Genomic DNA, 21,584 nt, shown 5'->3' with positions numbered 1-21,584 from the left:
GCATGCCTCCATTATATGCTGCCTATGAGAAATAAGATTTTTAAAAATATATATTTTATTGATTTTTTACAGAGAGGGATAGAGAGTTAGAAACATCGATCAGAGAGAATCATCGATCAGCTGCCTCTTGCATATTCCCTACTGGGGATGTGCCTGCAACCAAGGTACATGCTCTTGACTGGAATCAAACCTGGGATCTTTCAGTCCACAGGCCAATGCTCTATCCACTGAGCCAAACCAGTTATGGCGAGAAATAAGTTTTAGGGAGGAGGATCCAAGATGGCTGCACAGGTAAACACCTAACCGCAGCTGCACACAACAATTTCAATAAAATACAACTAAAATATTAAATGGACATTGCCAGAGCTACAGGAAGTCGACTGACTGGAAATTCTACAACAAGAGGAAAGAGAAAACCAGAAGGAAAATCAGAGGTGCTGTAAAAGCCTAAGGTACGGAGGCATGCTGAGCGCACGTATAGGACAGAGCCAGAGAGAAGGGGGAGGCTGAGTGCCTGACTGGCGTTCCCTAGCGGGAAGGAGATAAAAGCTCCAGAATGTGCTGAACCCAAGACCAAACAGCAGTTAACCCCAGTTCTAGGCCAGACCCTGGGGACCCAGGCTCCAACAGAGGGAGCCTGGGCTGTGAGGCGGAATCCCAGGGGAGTGGCGAAAGGCAGAGCCCCTGGACTCACGCACATTGCATGCAGAGGACGGACTGTTGACTCTGATGCTAGATTGCCCTAGCGGGAAGGAGACAAAAGCTCCGGACTGTGCTAAGCCCCAGTTCTGACTGCTCTGAACCCCAGTTCTAGGCCAGACCCCGGGGACCCAGGCTCATACAGAGGGAAACTGGGCAGTAAGGCGGAACCCAGGGGGAGCGGCAAAAGGCAGAGCCCCCGGAGGCACACACATTGCGCACAGAGAAGGTACTGTTGGCTGTGCCGTGGGATTGCCCTGGCGGGAAGGAGACAAAAGCTCCAGACTGGGAAGAGCCCGATGAGGAGCGGGAGCCGCCGCTGGGTGCCGGCAAGGAGCCGCTGTAGCCAGGTGACAGGGCCCCTCCGGGGGAAGGGGGGGGGGGCGGTGCGCCGCTGGGCCCCCGACCGCTGATTGTGAGCCATGGAGCCAAGGCCGGGGGCTGCTTCCTGAGCGGCGCCGACCCTGGCAACAGGCTGAAGCCATGCAGGAGGCCCCGGAGAACAAAGGAGCACCACTGGCCAGCCTGCTGAGCTTCCAGGAAGAGGAGGAAGAAACAGAAGTTCTCAATGTGAAGAAGTCAAGTTATAGCAAAAAGATAGTAAAATTACTTAAGAAAGAATACAAAATTCTTGAAAAATCAAAGATTAAGACAGAACTCAACTCATCAGCCAACATTGCAACATAAATGTGTTTTTTTTTTAAAAAAAAAAGGCAGAATGTTGGAGCGGCGGTGGCCAGGCTCAGAGCGGCCAGGCCCAGGGCAGTGGCGGCCAGGCCCAGGGCAGTGGCAGCCGGGCCCGGAGCAGCAGCAGCTAGGCCCCGAAGCAGCAGCAGCCAGACCCGGAGCAGCAGTAGCCAGGCCCGGAGCAGCTGGGCCTGGAGCAGCAGCAGCCGGGCCCTGAACAGCCAGGCCCGGAGCAGCTGGGCCCAGAGCAGCAGCAGACAGGCCAGGAGCAGCCAGACCCGGAGCAGCTAGGCCCCGAGCAGCCGGGCCCGGAGCATCCAGGCCTGGAGCATCCAGGTCGGAAGCAGCCAGGCCCAGAGCAGCAGCAGTTGGCCTGAAGCAGCCAGGCCCGGAGCTGCCGGGTCGGGAGCAGCAAGGCCCGGAGCAGCAGCAGCCGGGCCCGGAGCAGCAATGGCCAGACCAGGAGCAGCTGGGCTCAAAGCGGCGGCTGAAGCAGCCGGGCCGAACAGCTCACTCCTCGCCTGATCATGCCCAGGACTGCTTTTCAGACATGGCTGGAAACTTTCGGGGGAACTTGAGGGTCTGCTGAATCAAGTGATGAAGGCTTAGATCTGGATGTGTTGAGTTGTTGTAGCGCTGGGGTGTTGATCTGTGAGTGCCTTGTGTGGGGTCTGGATGAGGTTGGTTGATCTATTTGGAAGTGTCTTATGTGTGAAGTGTATCCTTGGGCATGTGGAGGTATTATTGATTTGAGAAAATGCTAAGTAATTGATTTGCTCCCTGAAAAATTTAAAGTTCTGAAAGTTTAAGGTCTCTAGCCAAAAAGAGGTTTTAAAGCTAACACCTTAATTTTAATGGAGAAAGGGGAGGACATGCCCTTCCCACCCAGAACAGGTAACCCAATTCCAGCCAGCAGCTATCTTTAAACAATGTGTTCATTTACATTTGAATGGCTATGCCTTTTGATAGCCCAAGGGCAAATTTACATGTAAACAAGTTTGCTTCTCAGTTCCCAGGGCAGAAAAAGCAAGGTTTAAAATTATTAGATTTTAAAATTTATTCTTAAAAATATAAAAGTTTATTAATTAAAAAAAAACAACAAGGAAATTAAGAAACCTGATGAACAATATTAACTGTTGATTATAACAGAATCAGAGATACGGGAGGGGAGTGGACTGACACTTCTGGGGGGGGGGGGGGAGGGAAAGGGGAGTGGTGGATGCGGGAAGAGACTGAACATAAACTGTGCACCTATTGATGAGGACAAAAGGCAGAGGGTGGGGTGGGAACCTGGTGGAGGGGGGGAAAAAATGAGTAACTTTTGTAATAATATGAACAAGAAAGATTGATTTAAAAATAAATAAATAAATAAATAAATAAATAAATAAAAGAGAAATAAGTTTTAAATATAAAGATACAAATAGGTTAAAAGCAGAAGGATGAAAAAAAGGTATATCATGCTAACAATCAAAAGAAAGCTAGAATGGCTATTTTAATCAAAACAGATTTCAGAACAAATAATTTTATAAAATGATTTTCTTTATCCTTGGTAATGATAAAGAGTTCAATACATAAAGAGATATAACAATCCTAAGCAGTTCAGCACTTAATAATAGAGCTTAAAAATACATGAGCAAAATGTTATAAGGACTGCAAAGGAAATAGATAAGTTCACAATTATAGCTGAAGATGTTAATACATCTCTCTCAATAATCAATAAATCAAATAGACAGAAAATCAATAATATAGAATGACACTATCAACCAATGTGGTCTAATTGACGTTTATAGAACACTCTACCTAACAACAGAAGAATATACATGTCACCAAGATAAACTTTACTCTGAGCTGTAAAAAAGTCTCAATAAATTTAATAGGAGTCAGAGAAGCACATTGTCTAACTAACAATAGAATTAAAATAGAAATCAGTAACAGATATCTGGAAAACTCCCAGATATTTAGAAACTAATATACTCCTAAGTAATCCATGGATAGGTTAGTAAATAGCCCATTTCCAGAAATCAAAGGGAAATTAGAAAGCATTTCAACCACATGAAAAAAAAAAAAACACCCACAATGCATAAAAAACTGTGGAAGCAGCTGAAATAATAATTCTTAAGGAGAAATTTATTGTATTAAACATCCTAAATCGGAAAACAAGAAAGGTTTCAAGTCAATGACCTCAGCTTCTTAAGAAACTAGAAAAAGAGCAAGTTAAATTCAAAGTAAACAGAAACCAATAAAATAGAAAAAAAAAACTATAGAAAAATCAATAAAACCAAAAGCTAGTTATTTTCTAATAAGATCAATGAAATTGATAAACCTCTAGCCAAACTAATCAAGGAGAAAAACCACAATTTACTTATATCAGAAAAGATTGATAACTTCACTACAGATTCTAAAGATCTTAAGAGGATAAGGGAATATTATGATTAATTTTATGTCAATAAGTTTAAGATCTTAGATGAAATTCCCTGACTGGGAATCCCACAATCTTCCAGTGTACGGATTAACACTCCAACCAACTGAACCACCTGGCCAAGACACAACTTAGATTTTTTTTTTTAAATAAATCTTTATTGTTCATATTGTTACAAAAGTTCCTCATTTTTTTTCCCCTCTACCATGTTCCCACCCCACCCTCTGCCCTTTCCCCACCCCCCATTGTCCTCATCCATAGTCACAGTTTATGTTCAGTCTCTTCCCGTAACCCCACTCCTCTTTTCCCCGAGAATCATCAGTCCACTCCCCTTCCTCTGATTCTATTATATTCAACAGTTAATATTGTTCATCAGGTTTTTTAATTCCCTTGGTTTTTATTTTTATTTATTTATTTATTTATTTATTTATTTATTGCAAGGTAAACATCTTTTTTTTTTTTTTAATAGATTATGGTCTCACATAATTGTCCTTATTCCCCCATTCCCATCCTAAACCCCTCCCTAGATATGCCCCCCCAACCCCCGTTGTCCGTGGCCACTGGCTAGCCCATATGTATGCACACAAGTCCTTTGGTTGATCTCTTCCCCTTATCCCCATCCTCCCTTACTTTCCCTCTGAGGTTTGAGAGTCTGATTGCTGGTTCTCTTTCTCTGGGTCTGTTTTTGTTCATCAGTTTATGTTGTTCATTATTTCCTCTAGATGTGTGAGATCATGTGATCCAAGAAATACCCTTGTAAGAACCTAAACTGCAAGAAGCCATAATGGTTATGCTGAGAGGCAAATGAATCAGTCTGTAGTGAGTTCCTTTCTGGGCCAACAGTTCTTTTGAGTCCCAATTTCAATGCCATATAGTTCCTTATGTGTACATGCCAGCCATGATATTTCAGATCTGGTTGGTGGACAAATGGTGGTAATGCAGGTCCACCCGTCTCTGGTTTGGTCCTGGGCATCCTTCAGCAACCCGCAGCTACTGTTCACTTGTTGATAGTTACATTTGTTGTTCATAATTTTTATCTTTATTTTCTTCCTCTTCCTAAAGAACCCCCTTCTGCAATTCATATAATTCTGGTTTGGTGGTGATGAACTCCTTTAGCTTTTTTTTATTTGTGAAGCTCTTTATCTGGCCTTTGATTCTAAGTGATAGCTTTGCTGGGTAGAGTATTTTTGGCTGTAGGTTTTTGTTATTCATCACCTTGAATATTTCTTGCCATTCACATCTGGCCTGCATGGTTTCTGTAACTTTGATTTTTTTTAAATAGGTATAGAAAAATTCAGATTTTCTCTTTTTGAATGAGCTTCGGTAATTTTATTCTTTAAGGAATTTATCCAGCGAGGATAAAAAAAAAAAAAAGTTGTTAACTTCACATAAAAAGAAATCCAGGTCTAGAGTAGCTTCACTGGTGAATGCTACAAACATTTAAGGAAGGTATAATATAAATTCTTCACAAACTCTTTAAAAAAAAACAACACAAAAAAATAAATATTTCCCAACTCATTTTAAAGGTCAGTATTGTTGGGAGCCAGCAGAGTTGAGGCAAGCAACTCAGTCTTAAGGAAATAGAATTAAGTTCCTTCTAGCAGAAGTTATGCGGTGCCCTGAGGGCTTGGCCAGAAGATAAAGATTAACCTGCAGCTTAGCATCTTCCTGCCACTTCCCCTTCCCAATCCTCCCCCCTAGATAGCCCAGCCTTGGAATGTTGCACCTTGGAATGTCACACCGCCCCTGGCAGTTAGCCAATCCTGTGTTGCCAGATACCAAAGACCCCCCTGCATAGGCAATATTTTCTTTGCTCAATATCCTACTGAGGCCCAGACATGTTTTACCAGAATGCTTCCCAACAAGACTAGTCCCAAGTCCAACCTCTCCAGAAGTCAATATTGAAAAGTCAATCTTGTATTAATAATCCAGGACTTCCAGGGTGCTGTCCTTCCAGAGTCAGAATTACTTCTCCGAGTCAGGAGGGTGGCCTTTTAGGGACCCACACAAACACCAGGGTTCTAATGGGAAGGGTACAGGCACTCTCTAATGAGCTTATGATTGATCTTTTCTTTCCTATTATTTATTAACTGGTAATATTTCTGAAGGGTAGCCCTGGAATTTCCAATCTTCTCTACTTTGGAGTTAATTATGACTACAAAGATAATGACTGAAAAATCTTTATTTTCCACCCTAATTCAAGAGAATTTTAATTCTTTTTAAAATGCAAATGTTCACACTTTACTATGCCCTCCACATATAAGTACACCCATCTCCTGCTGTACAGCTTGGCTCCAAATAAATTCCCCCTCTCACACTACTGATCAGCTATCTGTATTAGTGGGCCCATCTCTGCCCTTGACCCATATTTCTATTTTCAGGCTGGTTCCCCCTAATTGTTTAACGTTCCTTTTCTCCATCGGTAGTCACATCTATTCCACACTTATCAAGTTTGCTTACTCCGAAATCATCTTTGTTAAATCTATCTTCTTTGCCCTCAAGTGTGATCTAGCACCGAGTGATTCCAATATAGTGAGTTTTAGACAGGTGAGTTTCTCCTTTTATGGCTGCTCTAATCCAAACCTTAATCATTTTACAATAGGGCAACAGCAGTAACCTTGCTGGCCTCCCCTACATACATATTTCACTCAGCAAAAGAACCTTCTTATTTAGATGTTGTTCTGAACAGCAGGAATTTTGAATTCTATTTTAAACTAATAGTTGAAGACTTGAAGATACCCTCCTACTGACCTCCATTAGTGGACTTCATTTTTCAACACTAAATCTAGGCTCACCCAGAGCCAACTAAGTTTTCTCTCATCACTGTTTAATCCTCAGTCTCAGGTTCTGACCCCAAAGCCTACATGCTTTTAACCAATACATGATACATTACTTAAGAACGAGGACTCCAGGTCCTAGGTTAGAATAGTTCCATTTATTAGCTGTGTTGTTCTATGCCTTAAGCTTCATGTGGAAAGATAGTAACAGTACCAACACCAGTATTAGCCTTAAAGGTTGTTGCAAGAATTAAATGATATAATCTATGTAAATCACTAAAAAAAATAAGAGGCAAAGACAATGTCAGACACAAAGTAAGCACTCAGGAAGCATTAGCTGCTACGATTCTCCTACTATTATTATATTGGCTCCTAACAAGGTGGTCTGTACGGTGAATAAGATATTCATTCTTGCTCCTAAAATTATTGAAAAGTAGTGGAAGGGACAGATTTTAATCTGGGAATTTGACCTACCTTTAGATCTGAGTTGGCTGCAAATTTCTGTCCAATTAAAGCTGCATTTCCTCCTACATAGTGCTGTAAGATACCGTAGTTCAAGGTTATTAGACATATTTAGCACAACTATGTTATCAAACCTTAATAATTCTTAAATTTTGAATTATATTTTTTTGCAAAAAATATTTTGAGGTGACTTTACAAGGACACTGAAGTGAAGCTAATAAAATATTAAACCCACAGGTAAATGGACTATGAGTTATAAGGAAAGGTGAAGAAAACAAATATGCTAACCAAGGAAATTTGATCCTTAACCCTGGATCAAATTTGGCCTTGAACTTTTAGGCAGACAGAACAGATAAAGGAAACAGGACAAGTGTGCACAGATCTTATCTTCTACAATGTAATCCTTCTAAGAGTTTATGATTATGTCACTCTCCTTCTGAAAGTCATCCAATAAACACTACAATGAATTGAAACCCAACTCCTAAGTGAGGCACACAGGGCTTCTTTAGCTTTCCCTGCTCTCCTTTCCACCTTCCACATCGTACTTGCAGTTCTCCAAGTTTGTGTTCCTCTGTGTGCCTGCCCTTCTCATACACTGGTATATCCCTGGTCACTCCTTAAGAGTCAGCTGCAGTTATCACTTCTTCTGCAGCGCCTTCTATTTCCTCTTCTCCACTGCCATCCCAGCCTCCACACCCTTCCACCCAGACAGGATTCCAGAGCCTCCGCTTCCCCTATACTACGAACAAACCGCTACTGCAGCCCCTGTCCACTGGGACTATTATCATCTGGGTACATGTCTAGCTCCTTCAGGGTAGGGACTGTTTCCCCCCCCTTATAAAAAGTGCTCAAGAAACTTTTGTTGCTACATTTTGAAAAAGAAACAAACAAACTGATGTGTTAGGAAATACAAAGGCTTTCCTAGAGGACAATGCTGCTTCCTAAACACCATATCTCTCAGCCCAGGACACAGACCTGGAGAAGTGATAATTCAAGGCTGCTATTTCATGTTGCTGACTAAAGATGAATTCATGTGCTTGGAAATCTGACAAGTGGGAGATAAAACTGATGTTCTATTATGAAAGCTTAGCAGCCTTAGGTAGAATGCTGCTACCTCATCTTCCTGGTCCTCAGCTCCACACAGAGGCACAGACTAAATACTAGTAAATAATTCAATTCTAGATGTTAGACATCACTGTAATCCCACTGTAATTTGTGTCAACCAATCACTTCCTATAGGTGAGTCAATAATAGCTTTCTAGGGACAAACTTAAAACTTTCTGTTGATACATAGGTTGAAATTTGGCCTTTAATATGTTAGCCTTAACTTTGTATTTAACTGTGATGGCTAGAATTTACTAAATATGTTGGGGAAAATATTAAGATTCTAAGAAGTGGATTTAAGTTTTCATTTAATAGTTACTAACTGCTGTTTATCAGTCAATCTGCCTTAAGGAAATTAGAAAAGGCACCAAATGAAGTATTACCCTAGTGGGAAATAAATAACACATTTTAGGTTTTACAAGAAATAATTTGGATGTTCTAAAAGCTAGGTTAAGTTTTGTAGAAAGAAATTTTGTTATGAAACAAAAGGCATGATCAAAGCAGAGAAAATAGAAACCAAACTGGTGATTTAAATACACCGTCATAAAGACTAAACTTGTCATCATGTTAAAACTATCAAGATTCTTTCATAAGAGATCAGACCTTCACTACTGAGCTCAGATGCAAAACTATCATAAATAAAATTTTAACAGTTGCTATCTCGTTTAGAAACTCAGTTGGGTAATGCCCATGCCCATTTCTAATGTTCAAATGGGCAGCTTCAAAGGAAAACCCCCCAACAATGTTTAAATCTGAAAAGTTATCAAAATAAAAGATAGCCCGTGGAAGTTACCAATTAAAAATGGCATTAAGAGCCTCCCTAGTAAGAGTCACAACCACGGTCAGGTGACTAGCCAAAGGAAGATTTTAGGTAAGAAGAATCAGGGGCGAGATGGAGTGGGGTGGAGAAATGTTTAAACAAACCACCACAATTCAACTTCAAGAGGCATAGGGGCATGTGTGACAAACAGGTGTGCTGGCCCAGGGCAAGAGCCATGGTTGGTCAGGTCTCCTGCCCCAGCATTGCTTCTTACTCCAAGTGAGCCTCTTGAAAGTTGTCTGGACCTTGCAGGCCCCAGAGCTTTGTTTATGATCACCAGATGGGCTTGAGGTTCCCCTAATTGTATCTCTGACAGATTCTACCCTGTGTACTTGTGATTCTCAAAACAACATGCTCAGAACAATAACATCAATATAACCAGGAAACTTGCCAGAAGGATATATTCTTAGGTCCCATGCCATATACACTGAATCAGAAACTCTGGGACCCAGGAATCTGTGTTTTCAATACCACATCCAAGTGATTCTGATGCACATGTTCAACTCTGAGAATCATCAGTCTAATCCTGAGGTTCTCAACAAGGGGTGATTTTACTTCCTTCCTTTTCCCCATCCTGGAAACATTTTCAACTGTCATAGTGGGGGAAAAGAGGAAGTGCTACTGTCATCTAATGGGGCCAGAGATGCTGCTAAATGTCTTACAATGTGCAGGAAAGCCCCCACAACAAAGAATTGTCCAGTCCTAAATGTCAGTAGTGCTGAACTGGAGAAACATTCATTGCTTGGGACCAGTGGAACAGAGGTGAGGCCCAGGCAAAAGCTGGAACTGATGGTTTGGCCTTGTCTTCTGCTCAGGAAGGTCTAGGCCATGTTAGGATTATTGCAAGTTAATAGTCACAAGCAATTTCCAAACCAGTTAGAAGATATCTTTCCTACCTTAAACTTGGGTAACATGGATGAATCAGAACCAAAATTTTAGTAAATATGCTCCATAAATGCTGACTGATCTGACCAGAAGCAGCAGAGTTAACAGAAGGTCAGATAAACAGTTTTATAAAAGAAAACATTGCAGAACTGGATTCCCAACAGTCATTCCCTTGGGAAAACTGGAGGAAGAAGTTGCTTGGTTGCTTCTAGGAACCATAAAGAAAAGATATATTTTCCCATCCTCTTAACATACTGCTAGCCAACCAAACAGACCTGGGCTCCTGGGAACTTCGATGCAACCAGGGCAACATCATGGAAAGTTTCCTTATCGCTGAAGAAGCGCTCTGCAGCTGCTCCCTTCCCCATGAAGTGAGTGAAGGCTTCTTTCAGATCATTCCTTGAGTGCAGGATGGAGTGATCTTTCCCATCCCCAGGATTCAGGCCAAGTGCCTGCAAAAGCTTCACCCCTGAGAGCACCACATCCACACATGCATTGACTCTGAAAGGAAGGACATAGATCATGAGATAAATTAGCCGAAATCTTACTCCTCCCCTTCCACTCTCTAAGAATCAATAGAAAAAATATCCTCTGGTGAGGATTTTAACCAGTTAACTGACATGATATTTTGAATTTAATTAAAAAGGTCTGCCGCTTTTGTCTATAGATGCCTATGGCGTACAAGTGGTTAAAAAAAAGAAGAAAGTTCTGGCTTGTATGTCAGCGTTTCTTTGCTAAAAGTCATACCCTAAAAGAATGACTGAATAATTTGGGTAGCTAGTTGAGGTCTTTCCACTGCAAGTCACTATTCCTGCCTCTGCCAAATGGGGATGTCATTCTTGGCAGTGGGGCTAATGACCACACAGGCAGCTCCTAGCCTCTGAGAAGAGCAAGGCTCATAGCAGGCCAATCAAAACAGTTCCTGGTGATAAAGGTGGCTGGGGCTTCCAGGTTAATGCTGGGCAGCTTTGAAACCAGAAGGTAAACTCATCAATATAGGGAACTGAATGGATTGAATTTTAGTGTGAAATATATAACTATGTTTACCTTCTAGTTGCTTTAAAAAAATATCTTGATCTGGAAATTAATACACCAAATCATTAATGATTGCAAACTCTAAGAGGAATGAGACTGTGGTAAGGAGAGGAATTTTATTTTTTTATTAGATATATTTCTAATGTTTATAAGCACACATTACTTTTCTAACTTAACAAGTAATATTTTTTTTTATTTGTTTTTGTTAATCCTCACCTGATGATATTTTTTTTCCATTGATTTTCAGAGAGAATGGAAGAGAGAGAGGAAGGGAGAGAGAGAAACATTAATGTGAGAGAGACACATTGATTGGCTGCCTCCCACATCCACCATGACTGGAGCTGAGAACTGAACCTGTAACCCAGGTATGTGCCCTTCCTTGACTTGTGAACCTGTGACCCTTGAGTGCATGGGCTGACAGTCTAACCACTGAGCAACACAGACCAGGGCAACAAAGAACACTTTCCAAAGGTTTGTATGTAGGCCAGATATTATTTACAATACTCAAGTAAGGCTTACAAGGTTGAGAAAGAGACACATCCCTCCTCATGACAGAAAATGATTGAATCCTCATGGTAAAAATTCTTTTATTAGTTCCTCCTCTATGGAACCTATATTTAGGAAAGAATTTTGTCTACAAAAATGTAAACAAAATACTCAAATTTTCTTATTCTTTTACAATCAAGGACACATAATTACTCTGGCCAACTAGGAAAGGCTCTAAGCATTAGCATGCCTTTTAGAGCATAAAACACACTGACATGCATGTGGCAGGTGCTGAAAAATGTTTAAAATAAATTTCTTTCACAGCCTTATATGATAATAAACCAAATACACCTTGTAAACATGTCCCAATTGAACCTCAGACAGTATCCTTTATTCCTACAAATGCAACATTAGATGTCTATAGAGTAGAATCTTAGTAAGAATATGGGATCCTTGACTTTAGTAGGTTTCAGACAGTGAGAGTTTGGATAGCCAGGGATACTATTTCCACCAAACAGTTCTACCTGGAAAGTGTATCCAAATGGATTTGGGTCCTGAGTCTGTACAGTAAAAATTCAGATATTGAGAGATACCCATATTTGGAAATAATAACTTCAATAAACACATCACCTTCATATCTAGTTCTGCTGAGACCTTAAAAGTGTGATTCTTCAAAGATGATAATGGAGAAATCTGAGTTTGCAAAAGTTACAAAATAATAAATCTGAAAGAACAATGTTCAACATATTTTGCAACACAAGACAAAACACAACAGGGCTAATTTTGAGTTTAAAAAATCGTGAGTACCAAGGTAACATTTAAAAAAAAAATAAAAAGAATAGGGCTTCCTGCAACCTGAGTGAAGCAAAGAAGGGAGTGAAGCCTGCCCAGGCGGGCTTCCCTCCTGCCGCCACCCCTCTACTTTTCCTCCCTCTTCTAAGCTGTCTTCAGTCTTTGCTCTGTGCCTGCGTATGCAAATTAACTGCCATCTTTGTTGGGTTAATTTGCATACTGATTGGCTGGTGGGTGTAGTGGAGTGATGGTCAATTTGCATGTTTCTCTTTTATTAGTGTAGATATATATCCCTATTGATTTCAGAGAGGGAGAAGGAGACAGAAACATCAATGATGAGAAAGAATCATTGATAGGATGCCTCCTGCACACCCCCTACCGAGGACTGAGCCCACAACCTGGGCATATGCCCTTGACGGGAATCAAATCTGGAACCCTTCAGTCCGCAGGCTGATGCTCTATCCACTGAGCCAAACTGGCTAGGGCTAAAGTAACATGTTTCATTCCCGTCCCCAATCATGCCATGAATACCAGGGGGAAAACAATCTTATAGAAGAAAACTTTGTATTTAATGGTCACTCATAAAAATAAAAAGATCACTGACATCACTATGTGCCAATCTTCCTGCAACAGGCCTCTAGTGTTTTCTAGATATATATTATTAAACTTTAACCAGAGTAGGAATCTTTCTCTGCACTTACCTCATGCAACAGCATACTAAAATGTAAGCAAGCACATTGTTTACAGGCTAAGGTGCTTTATTATCATATCTAATAAAGAGGGAATATGCTAATTGACCCTCATGCCATCGCAAAGATGGCAGCACTCCACAGCCAATAGGAGGGAATACGTTGACTGCCCCACTCTCAAAGATGGTGGCACTCTCAGCCAATAAGGAGGGAATATGCTAATTGACCACCATGCTCTCAAAGATGGCGGCGCTCACAGCCACAAGATGGCAGCTCCCAGTTCCCTCAGCCTCTTCTGCCAACCCCTTGCACCACCTCCAGGCAGGCCTGGCCATTCTGCACACCTGCCTCCAGAGTCTCCCATCCCTTTAGCCCCCCCGCCACCCAGGGCTGGCCAGAGGTGCAGGCAAGCCTCGGATGGTGGCTGCCTGGATGCCTGAGGCTGAGGTAACCAGGGCTGGCCGAGGCTTGCGCTACAGGCAATGGCAGCAGCAGAGGTGTGATTGGGGCATCGCCTTCCCCTGATCGCCGGGTTGCCTCCCATCCCTGAGGTCTCTCAGACTCTAAGAGGGAGCAGGCCAGGCTGAGGAACTCCTCTTCCAGTGCATGCATTTTCATGCATTGGGCCTCTAGTTAGGAAATAAAGGGAGTGAAGGGACAAAAGAATCAGAAGACAAAATTATGCTTATGTGACAGGCAGAATTTCACACTTTAGTTTAAAAAAAAAAGTATATATATATATGATTGTAATGTGTTTGGAGAAAATATAGACACAGAAGAAATAACTGGAAAATAAAAGGAAGACAACAGATGTTGAATACCCAAACAAGAGGCTGAAGGGGCAAGCGGAGGGAGCTGGAAGACTGGGCTCCCTTGCCTATTATTAGAGACAGGTTGGGGGCAGGGAAGGGGACACAGTTCTCCCTTTTACCCTCTAAATTCCTTAAAGGCACAAGCAATGGTTCTTACTGTTATATAGGCAGCTAGAAAGATATGAACTGGGAAAGGTTGGGAGAGGCAGCTGGGACTTGGAGGGAGTACGTGTGAGACTTGACAAACTAAAAATAGACAATGGAGGTGGTAGGCCCCTATGTGAGCAGGAAAGATTCAGAGCCCTCCAGGATGTGTTCTAACTGGTGGCAAAACACCTAGGTGAAGGAACCTTATAACTTAGAGATACAGTGTGTGTGTGTGTGTGTGTGTGTGTATGTGTGTGTCTTTTGAGAAATAAGGGAAGGGGAGACTTACTGAGTGGCACTCCAGTCTAGGGATATAAATATCTCAAACCCCACCCAAGCTTGGTTTTGTTTCAGCCAGCTGAGTTGCCCACTCAGGTCCTATCTGAGTGTATTTCTTTCCTACAAATAAATCCTGTGTGTTTTTGCTGCCATTTGTTGTCTCTTGTTTGAATTTATTCAAGCAAGACAAGAACTAGGGAAGCAGAATACTTTCTCTGGCCAGAGATCCCCTTGACCACTGATGGCATTATCACTTCCCTTCTGTTTCATCATCTGTAAAATGTTTCCTACGGTTCTTTTAAGCTGTAACACCACACTTGAGATATTAAAACAGCTAATCACAAGTACTACAAAGTAGAGAACTGTAGAAATCTGAAAGGGAAGAGGCAATAGTCCCAGGGCTGTCCCTTGGATGGTGCTCTGGAGAAAGAAGGCAGGCATTTTCAGGTAAATGACACCAATTTGCAAAACATCGTAAGACAGGAGAGTAGTCATCACCACTTTCCACTGAGAAAAAAGAAGTCCTCTAACATTCCAAAGGCCATGGATGGAGAAGCCAGTTTCAAACGATTTATCTGACACTGAGGCTTAGGCATTAACTTTGTGTTTGGACACCATAAGAATGTTGATCTAGTCAGAATAGAGTGTTTGAGTAGGGAGAAGAGTAAGATAGGTTTCAAAGGTGAGGGTGAAGCCAGGTATGGGGGAACATAAAGAGATTGTTCCCAAGTTAAGGGGTTCATCATTCACCTAATGAGCCTTCGGTATCAGGTCTGATTTGAAGCGGGAAGGTGAGGCACGTTCTAGAAAGATGTGGTGGTGGACTTGGCACTGACAATTTTCTTAAAACTTCTTTTATCCTATATTTCTCTGGTTCTGATCCAACACCTTACATGACAGTGCCTCCCCAAATGCCATCCTTGCCATTTACCTTCCTTTCTTGTTTTCTTCTTGGGTGATGCTATCCACCTCTGGCTTCAACCTAAGTTCTGGCATCAAAATCCGCAGCCAACCCTACTATTCCTCAATATACTCCTAACTCCAGGCTCTTGTAGTCAGCAGCTGTGGCTCCCTTTCACCTGCAATTCCACACCATGTAAATTTCCCCTCCTTTGAAATCAAACTGGTTACTTTGCACCACAAACTTGTTCCTTTTTCTTAATCTCTTAATTGCAACACTGTGGCATGAACATGGATGGGCCAGGAATGGGTTGGAGTTGGGCTTCTGGCATTTGCTAATTGGTCTTGGGCAAACCAATGTTTCTAGTAAGCTTCAGTTTACTCATCGGTGAAAACTAGATGATAATATCTGTATCTACATATAGAAGATTGCTATAAGATCTTACATACTAAAAATCTGTCGTTTTTGACAGCCTTTCTTTAGCACTTTCAACCTATCAAATCTCTTGTGTTTGACATCACTGGCAAGCAAGAAAAGGTCATTTTCTCCCTTAACACAGCCTTTACATTGGCCTCTTAACGAGAGTCAGGGTCTCAGTACTTTCCTCCTTATGAATCACATTAAATTGTGTGTGTGTGTGTGTGTGTTATTCTAGTAATTCAACTAGTAAGTCAAATTATCACACACACTTCAAAAGGGGTTCTGGTATATGTACTGCACTTTCTCCTGCCTACCCCTTGCACAACCCCATCTTTAGGATAAAAATCTCTTGGAGTAATGAGAAATATTACCAATGGATACCTATTACTCATGAAAATGATGTGAAACAAACATCTTTCACATTCCCACCAGAATTCTACATCATTTACCTGATTATTAAAAAAATAATAATAATCACCTATCTTGATATTAAAGGCCCTTCTTGGTAAGAACTAAGATGGTGACATAGGTAAATACCGGTACTCACATTCTCCCACAATCACATCAAAATTACAACTAAAATACAGAACAACCATCATTCAAAACCACCTGAAATCTGGCTGAATGGAGGTCCTATAATTAGAGAAGAAAAGAAAGTATACTGAGACTGGTGGGAGGGGCAGAAGCATGGGGTGGGCTGGTCTGATGCCCACATACAGTGTTTTTTTTTTAATCAGGAGGGATATCTAGGCTGCAGAGATTGCCCATGAGGAGCAAGGGACCCCATTCCCACAACAGACCCCCAGCCCAGGGATCCAGAGCTTGAAAGAGAAGTCCCCTAACTTTGGGTTCTAAAGACCAGCAGGGATTGTGGCTGAGTGAGGCTGTGGAAGTCCCAGTTGTTCCTCCTAAAGGGCTGGCACATGAACTTACTCAGACTCATTTCTCTGGGCTGGAGAGGTGGCTTGAAAGGAACCTGGGACATTTGGGAAAGAATTGAATTATCTGGCATCAAGGCAAGAACTCTCAGACTGGAATGCTCACAGGAGTTAGGTTCCTATGCTTAGACTTTCCCCGTTGCAGAGCTAACTGGCAGCTATACCTGTTTCCAACAGTGTGGCTCACACTGTTTGCTCTGCCCTGGTGATTTCCTGAGACCACACCAATCCAATTTGCAGCCTTATCCAAGCTATTTACAATGGCTTTTCCATATGAATGGCCTGTCCTGGATCAGGCTTTAGACTTTATTAAAATATTTTAAACAAGCAGCAGCTGATATCAGTGTGCCCCATACCTATCAATAAGGGGCCTAAGACCAGGCATTAGCCTGCTTTTCTTCACAGCTTGGCTTCATCTGGGTACCTCCAAACCCAACATAAGTAGCAACCATTTGCAGATGGCTCTTTAGCTCCTGATTGGGTGGCCCCAAGCACTGGCTGACTTTAGGCCCTAGAACCAATGCACCTGGTGGTCAACTTCAGACCATACCAGATTACAACTCTACACATCCACAAGTGACACATTCAAGGGACTGATTCAGTGAGCACCAAAGCCCTACTGAAGCAAGTCCTGCCCCATAAAGGTGTCTCCTGCACAGCAGCTCTTCCATTGTAGACACAGCTGGTCCTCACAGCCAATTGGTTTGAAGGTCAATTCCTTCAAACAGCAATCAAAGCTCAACTATAAGATGATGCACACAGACCACACAGTGGTCCACTTCAAGTGCCCCACTCAGGTGACTGGGGCAGCTGAGCCACTGGACCCTATAGGACAACTCTATACAAGGCCACTATACCAACTCCAGGAGACACAGCAGCTCTACCTAATACACAGAAACAAACACAGGGAAGCAGCCAAAATGCAGAGACAAAAAAAGATGTCACAAATAAAGAACTGAAGAAATAAATAGAAAAAGATCTAAATGAAATGGAAGGAAGAAAACTAGATAGAGTTCAAAAACAATGGTTATAAGGTTGCTCTTCAAGGGACTTAGTGAGACTTTTAAGAACCTTAGTGAAAATTTCAAAAACATGAAAAAGGACCAGTTGGAAAGAAAGCATACACTAACTGAAATTAAGAATAATTTACAGGGATTCAATAGTAGAATAGAGGATGCCGAGAATAAAATCAATGATTTAGAATATAAGGAAGCAAAAACACCCAATCAGAAAAGTAAAAAGAAGAATTAAAAAATATGAAGATAGTGTAAGGAGCCTTTAAGACAACTTCAAGCATACCAACATTTGCATTGTGGGGTGCTAGAAGGAGAAGAGAGAAAGCAAGATATTGAAAACCTATTTGAAGAAGTAATGACAGAAAACTTCTCCTACCTAGTGAAAGAAATAGACTTAAAAGTCAGGAAGCCCTAGAGTCCCAAACAAGAGGAACCCAAAGAGGCCCACACCAACACACACCAGAATTAAAATGTCAATTATTAAAGACAAAGAGAGGACCCTCTCCTCTCTCCACCATGGCGTGTGCTCGTCCACTGATATCCATGTACTCTGAAAAGGGGGAAACATCTGGCAAAAATGTCACTTTGCCTGCTGTGTTCAAGACTCTTATTCAACCAGATATTTGTGAACTTTGTTCACACCAACTTGTGCAAAAACAATAGACAACCCTATGCTGTCAGTGAACTGGCAGGTCATCAAACCAGTGCCGAGTCTGGGCTGGCAGGGCTATGGCTTGAATTCCCAGAGTCTGAGGTGGTGGAACTCATCATTCTGGCCAGGATGCTTTTGGAAATATGTGTCATGAGGGCCGCATATTTGCACCAACCAAAACCTGGCGCCGTTGGCACCTCAGAGTAAACACAACACAGAAACAATATGCCATCTACTCTGCCCTCACTGCCTCAGCCTTACCAGCACTGGTCATGTCTAAAGGTCATCGTATTGAGGAAGTTCCTGAACTTCCTTTGGTGGTTAAAGATAAAGTTGAAGGCTACAAGGAAACCAAGGAAGCTGTTTTGCTTCTTAAGAAACTTAAGGCCCGGAATGATATAAAAAAGGTCTATGCCTCTCAGCAAATGAGGGCTGGCAACGGCAAAATGAGAAACCAACGCCATATCCAGCGCAGGGGACTTTGTATCATTAACAATGAGGACAAGGTATCATCAAAGCCTTCAGAAACATCCCTGGAATTACTCTGCTAAATGTAAACAAACTGAACATTTTGAAACTTGCACCTGGAGGGCATGTGGGCTGTTTCTGCATTTGAACTGAAAGTGCTTTCCCGCAATTTAGATGAGCTGTATGGCACTTGGGAGTAGAGCTGCCTCCCTCAAGAATAAATACAATCTTCCCAAGCACAAGATGCTCAATACAGACCTTAGCAGAATCTCGAAAAGCCCAGAGATCCAAAGAGCCCTGTGAGCACCACGCAAGAAGATTTATCGCAGAGTCCTGAAGAAGAATCCACTGAAAAACCTGAGAATCATGTTGAAGCTATATCCATATGCAAAGACCATGCGCAAGAACATCATTCTTCACCAGGCCAAGAACCACAAGCTTTGGATGGATAAAGCAGAAGCAGCACTAGAAGCCAAATCAGATGAGAAGGGGGTGTAGTAGGGAAGAAAGGAAAGAAGGCTGTTGGCCTTAAGAAGCAGAAGCAGCCTTTGGTGGGGAAAAAGGCTGCAGCTACCAAGAAACCAGCAGCTGAGAAGCCCACAGAAAAGAAACCCACCACAGAAGAAAAGAAACCCGTGGCATAAACTTAAATTTGTTTATTCCATAATGGTCAAGTCACTTTGGACAGCTAATTTTGAATAAAAATATGATCAAAGGCAATGATGGGGGAAAAAAGAAAAGACAAAGAGAGAATCTTTAAAAGCAGCAAGAGAAAAACAGTTAGTTACCTGCAAGGGAGCACCCATACAACTGTCAACTAATTTCTCAACAGAAACTTTGCAGGCCAGGAGGGAGTAGCAATAAATAGTCAAAGTGATAAATAGCAAGGACATACAAACAAGATTACCCAGCAAAGTTCTCATTTAGAATTGAAGGTCAGATAAAGAGCCTCACAGATAAAAAAAAAAAAAGCTGAAGGAGTTCATCACCACCAAACTAATATTACAGAAAATGTTGAAGGGTATTCTTTAAGAAGAGGAAGAAAACAAAGAAAGATTTAGAAAATGAATAATAAACAGCTACAGGATCCATACCAGGAGGGTATCCAGCAGCACCTTGGTCTTCAGAAGGACAATGCCTGCTGAGCTTGTAGGACTGCCTGGAGCCCCCAGAGGTCAAGAGGAGAGGCTGCCCTTGCTGTGGGTCCATCCCTCAGCCCCCACCTGAATGAGACCAGAGACTGGACTTTTCACTGGGTCCCTTCCCTTCCCTGCTCCTTTGCTCCCATGTTTGTGAGCTGCTTATAAAATATTTGGTTCTCTCAAGTTTTATAATAAACTTGATGTTCCAGAGAGAAAAAATAATAGAAAATGAAATAATAAAAAATAAAAAAATAAAATGGCAATAAATATATATCTATTAACAATTGAATCTAAAAATCAAAACCAATGAACAAGGAATTTAATGAACAAAATAAACTGATGAATAAAACAGAACCAGAGGCATGGAGACATGTAACAGAATGATGAATCTCAGGGGGAACTGGGGTGGAGGGGAAGAGATTAACCAAAGATCTTATATGCATAACCTATGGACACAGACAACAGGGTGGTGAAGGCCTGGGGCAGGGTGGGAACCAGGTGGAGGGAGGCAATGCAGGGGAAAATGGGGGACATCTGTAATACTCTCAACAATGATGATTTTATAAATAAATAAATACAAAAAGTCCCTTCTTGGCATCATTTCTTGACATTTCTCTGCCATAGGTCCTTACCCTAATATTTTTTTTTAATCGTATTTTGTTTTATTCTTCTTCTTCTTAAAGAATACCCTTCAACTTGCTGTTCCCAAACTATGTACTTCTTCACATTTGGTTCTCTCTGCCTAGGTAAATTTATTCCTCCACTTTCATATGGAGAACTCCCACTTCCCAGGACTTATCCCATGAAACTCTTTGTAAATTTATTTTAACTGCTATATAATATTTCATTGCTTTGTTTATGCATTTTCCTGTTTCCAACCAAGAGAAAAAAACAGATATTGAATTTTTGCTACCATAAATAATGCTTTAACTGGGGAGGGAGGGAGGGGGAGGTGTTCCATTCCATATGTTCTTTTTTTACACTCTTCCCATCAACATTTGTTCTATATCCTCCCCTTAAAACCAGTTGCAGCTAATAACTATAATCAACTTTTAAGATGATCCTGGTCCCAGCCATCATATAACTGAAACTGTACAACCCAAAGTGAGAATTGCCTGGCTGAGCCCAGTCAAATCTCAGAATCATAAGAGATAATAAAATAAAATGACATGAGATGTTTTAAGCTACAAAGTTTTTAGGTGATTTGTGATAGAGCAATAGCAAATGGAATGTCCCTTCTCAGATAGAGCTTTTCTTTTTGAAACCTCATCCTAGGAAGAATGAGTAATCATTCTTTGGGACACAAACTACCTTGTTTTTACTACTAGTCCAGCAAAGCACTTCTCATAATTGTTATGGACAGAATTGTCACTCTTCCCCGGGCCCCCAATTCATATGTTGAAATCCTAACCACAAATGTAACTGTATTTGCAGATAGACACTATTTAAAGAAGCAATTAAGGGCAAATGAGGCCATAATCCAACAGGACTAGTGTCCCTATACTAGTAAGAGGAGGAGGAGACAACAGGAAAGCTCATGCACAGAGGAAAGGCCATGTAAGTACACACATCAAGAAGGTGGCCATCTGCATGTTAGGTAGAATAACCTTGCAAGCACCTTGACCTTGGCCTATCAGCCTCTAGACCTGTGAGAAAATACATTTCTGTTTTTAAAGCACCCAGTTTGTGGTCTTCTTTTACAGGAGCCCAAGCTAACATAATGAATATATATTTCCACAAATGAGATAAGGACCTTGCTTCATCAATCTCTGTATCCTCAGAACCCTATTGTGGACCTGATACACATGTAGTTGATGAATCAATGTGCATAAAGCCAGAGAAGCCAATGAAGCTGGTAAGGAAGTGGGTAAAAGGGCCCAACTTTGAAAAACAGAGATAAAAATCAAACATCTAAATAAACAATGAATATGTGATATAAAAAAATACTAGCTAA

The 21,584-nt window shown here is 41.6% G+C and overlaps 1 protein-coding gene and 1 pseudogene across 14 annotated transcripts in view; one reads left to right on the top strand and one right to left on the bottom strand.

The window, feature by feature from the left end:
* The window catches only part of ADPGK (ADP dependent glucokinase), a 128,914-nt gene that overhangs the window by 105,917 nt on the left and 1,413 nt on the right, over positions 1-21,584 (bottom strand). For all 13 annotated transcript variants that reach the window (XM_084897841.1, XM_084897846.1, XM_084897851.1 and 10 more), the window contains exons 2-3: positions 10,129-10,354; positions 7,057-7,119 (exon numbers count right to left, since the gene is read on the bottom strand). In XM_084897841.1, coding sequence (XP_084753967.1) covers positions 7,057-7,119; positions 10,129-10,354 — 289 coding nt within the window. The remainder of the gene's footprint in view (positions 1-7,056; positions 7,120-10,128; positions 10,355-21,584) is intronic.
* LOC311614623 (large ribosomal subunit protein uL4-like) lies at positions 17,852-19,132 on the top strand (annotated as a pseudogene). Its single transcript has one exon. The product of its transcript is annotated as a large ribosomal subunit protein uL4-like (transcript).

Source organism: Pipistrellus hanaki (assembly GCF_964339955.1).
Source record: "Pipistrellus hanaki genome assembly, chromosome: 1".
In the NCBI taxonomy this organism is placed as follows: domain Eukaryota; kingdom Metazoa; phylum Chordata; class Mammalia; order Chiroptera; family Vespertilionidae; genus Pipistrellus; species Pipistrellus hanaki.
The sequence above is the reverse complement of the archived record's forward strand: the minus strand, read 5'-3'. Positions and strand labels throughout refer to the sequence as shown.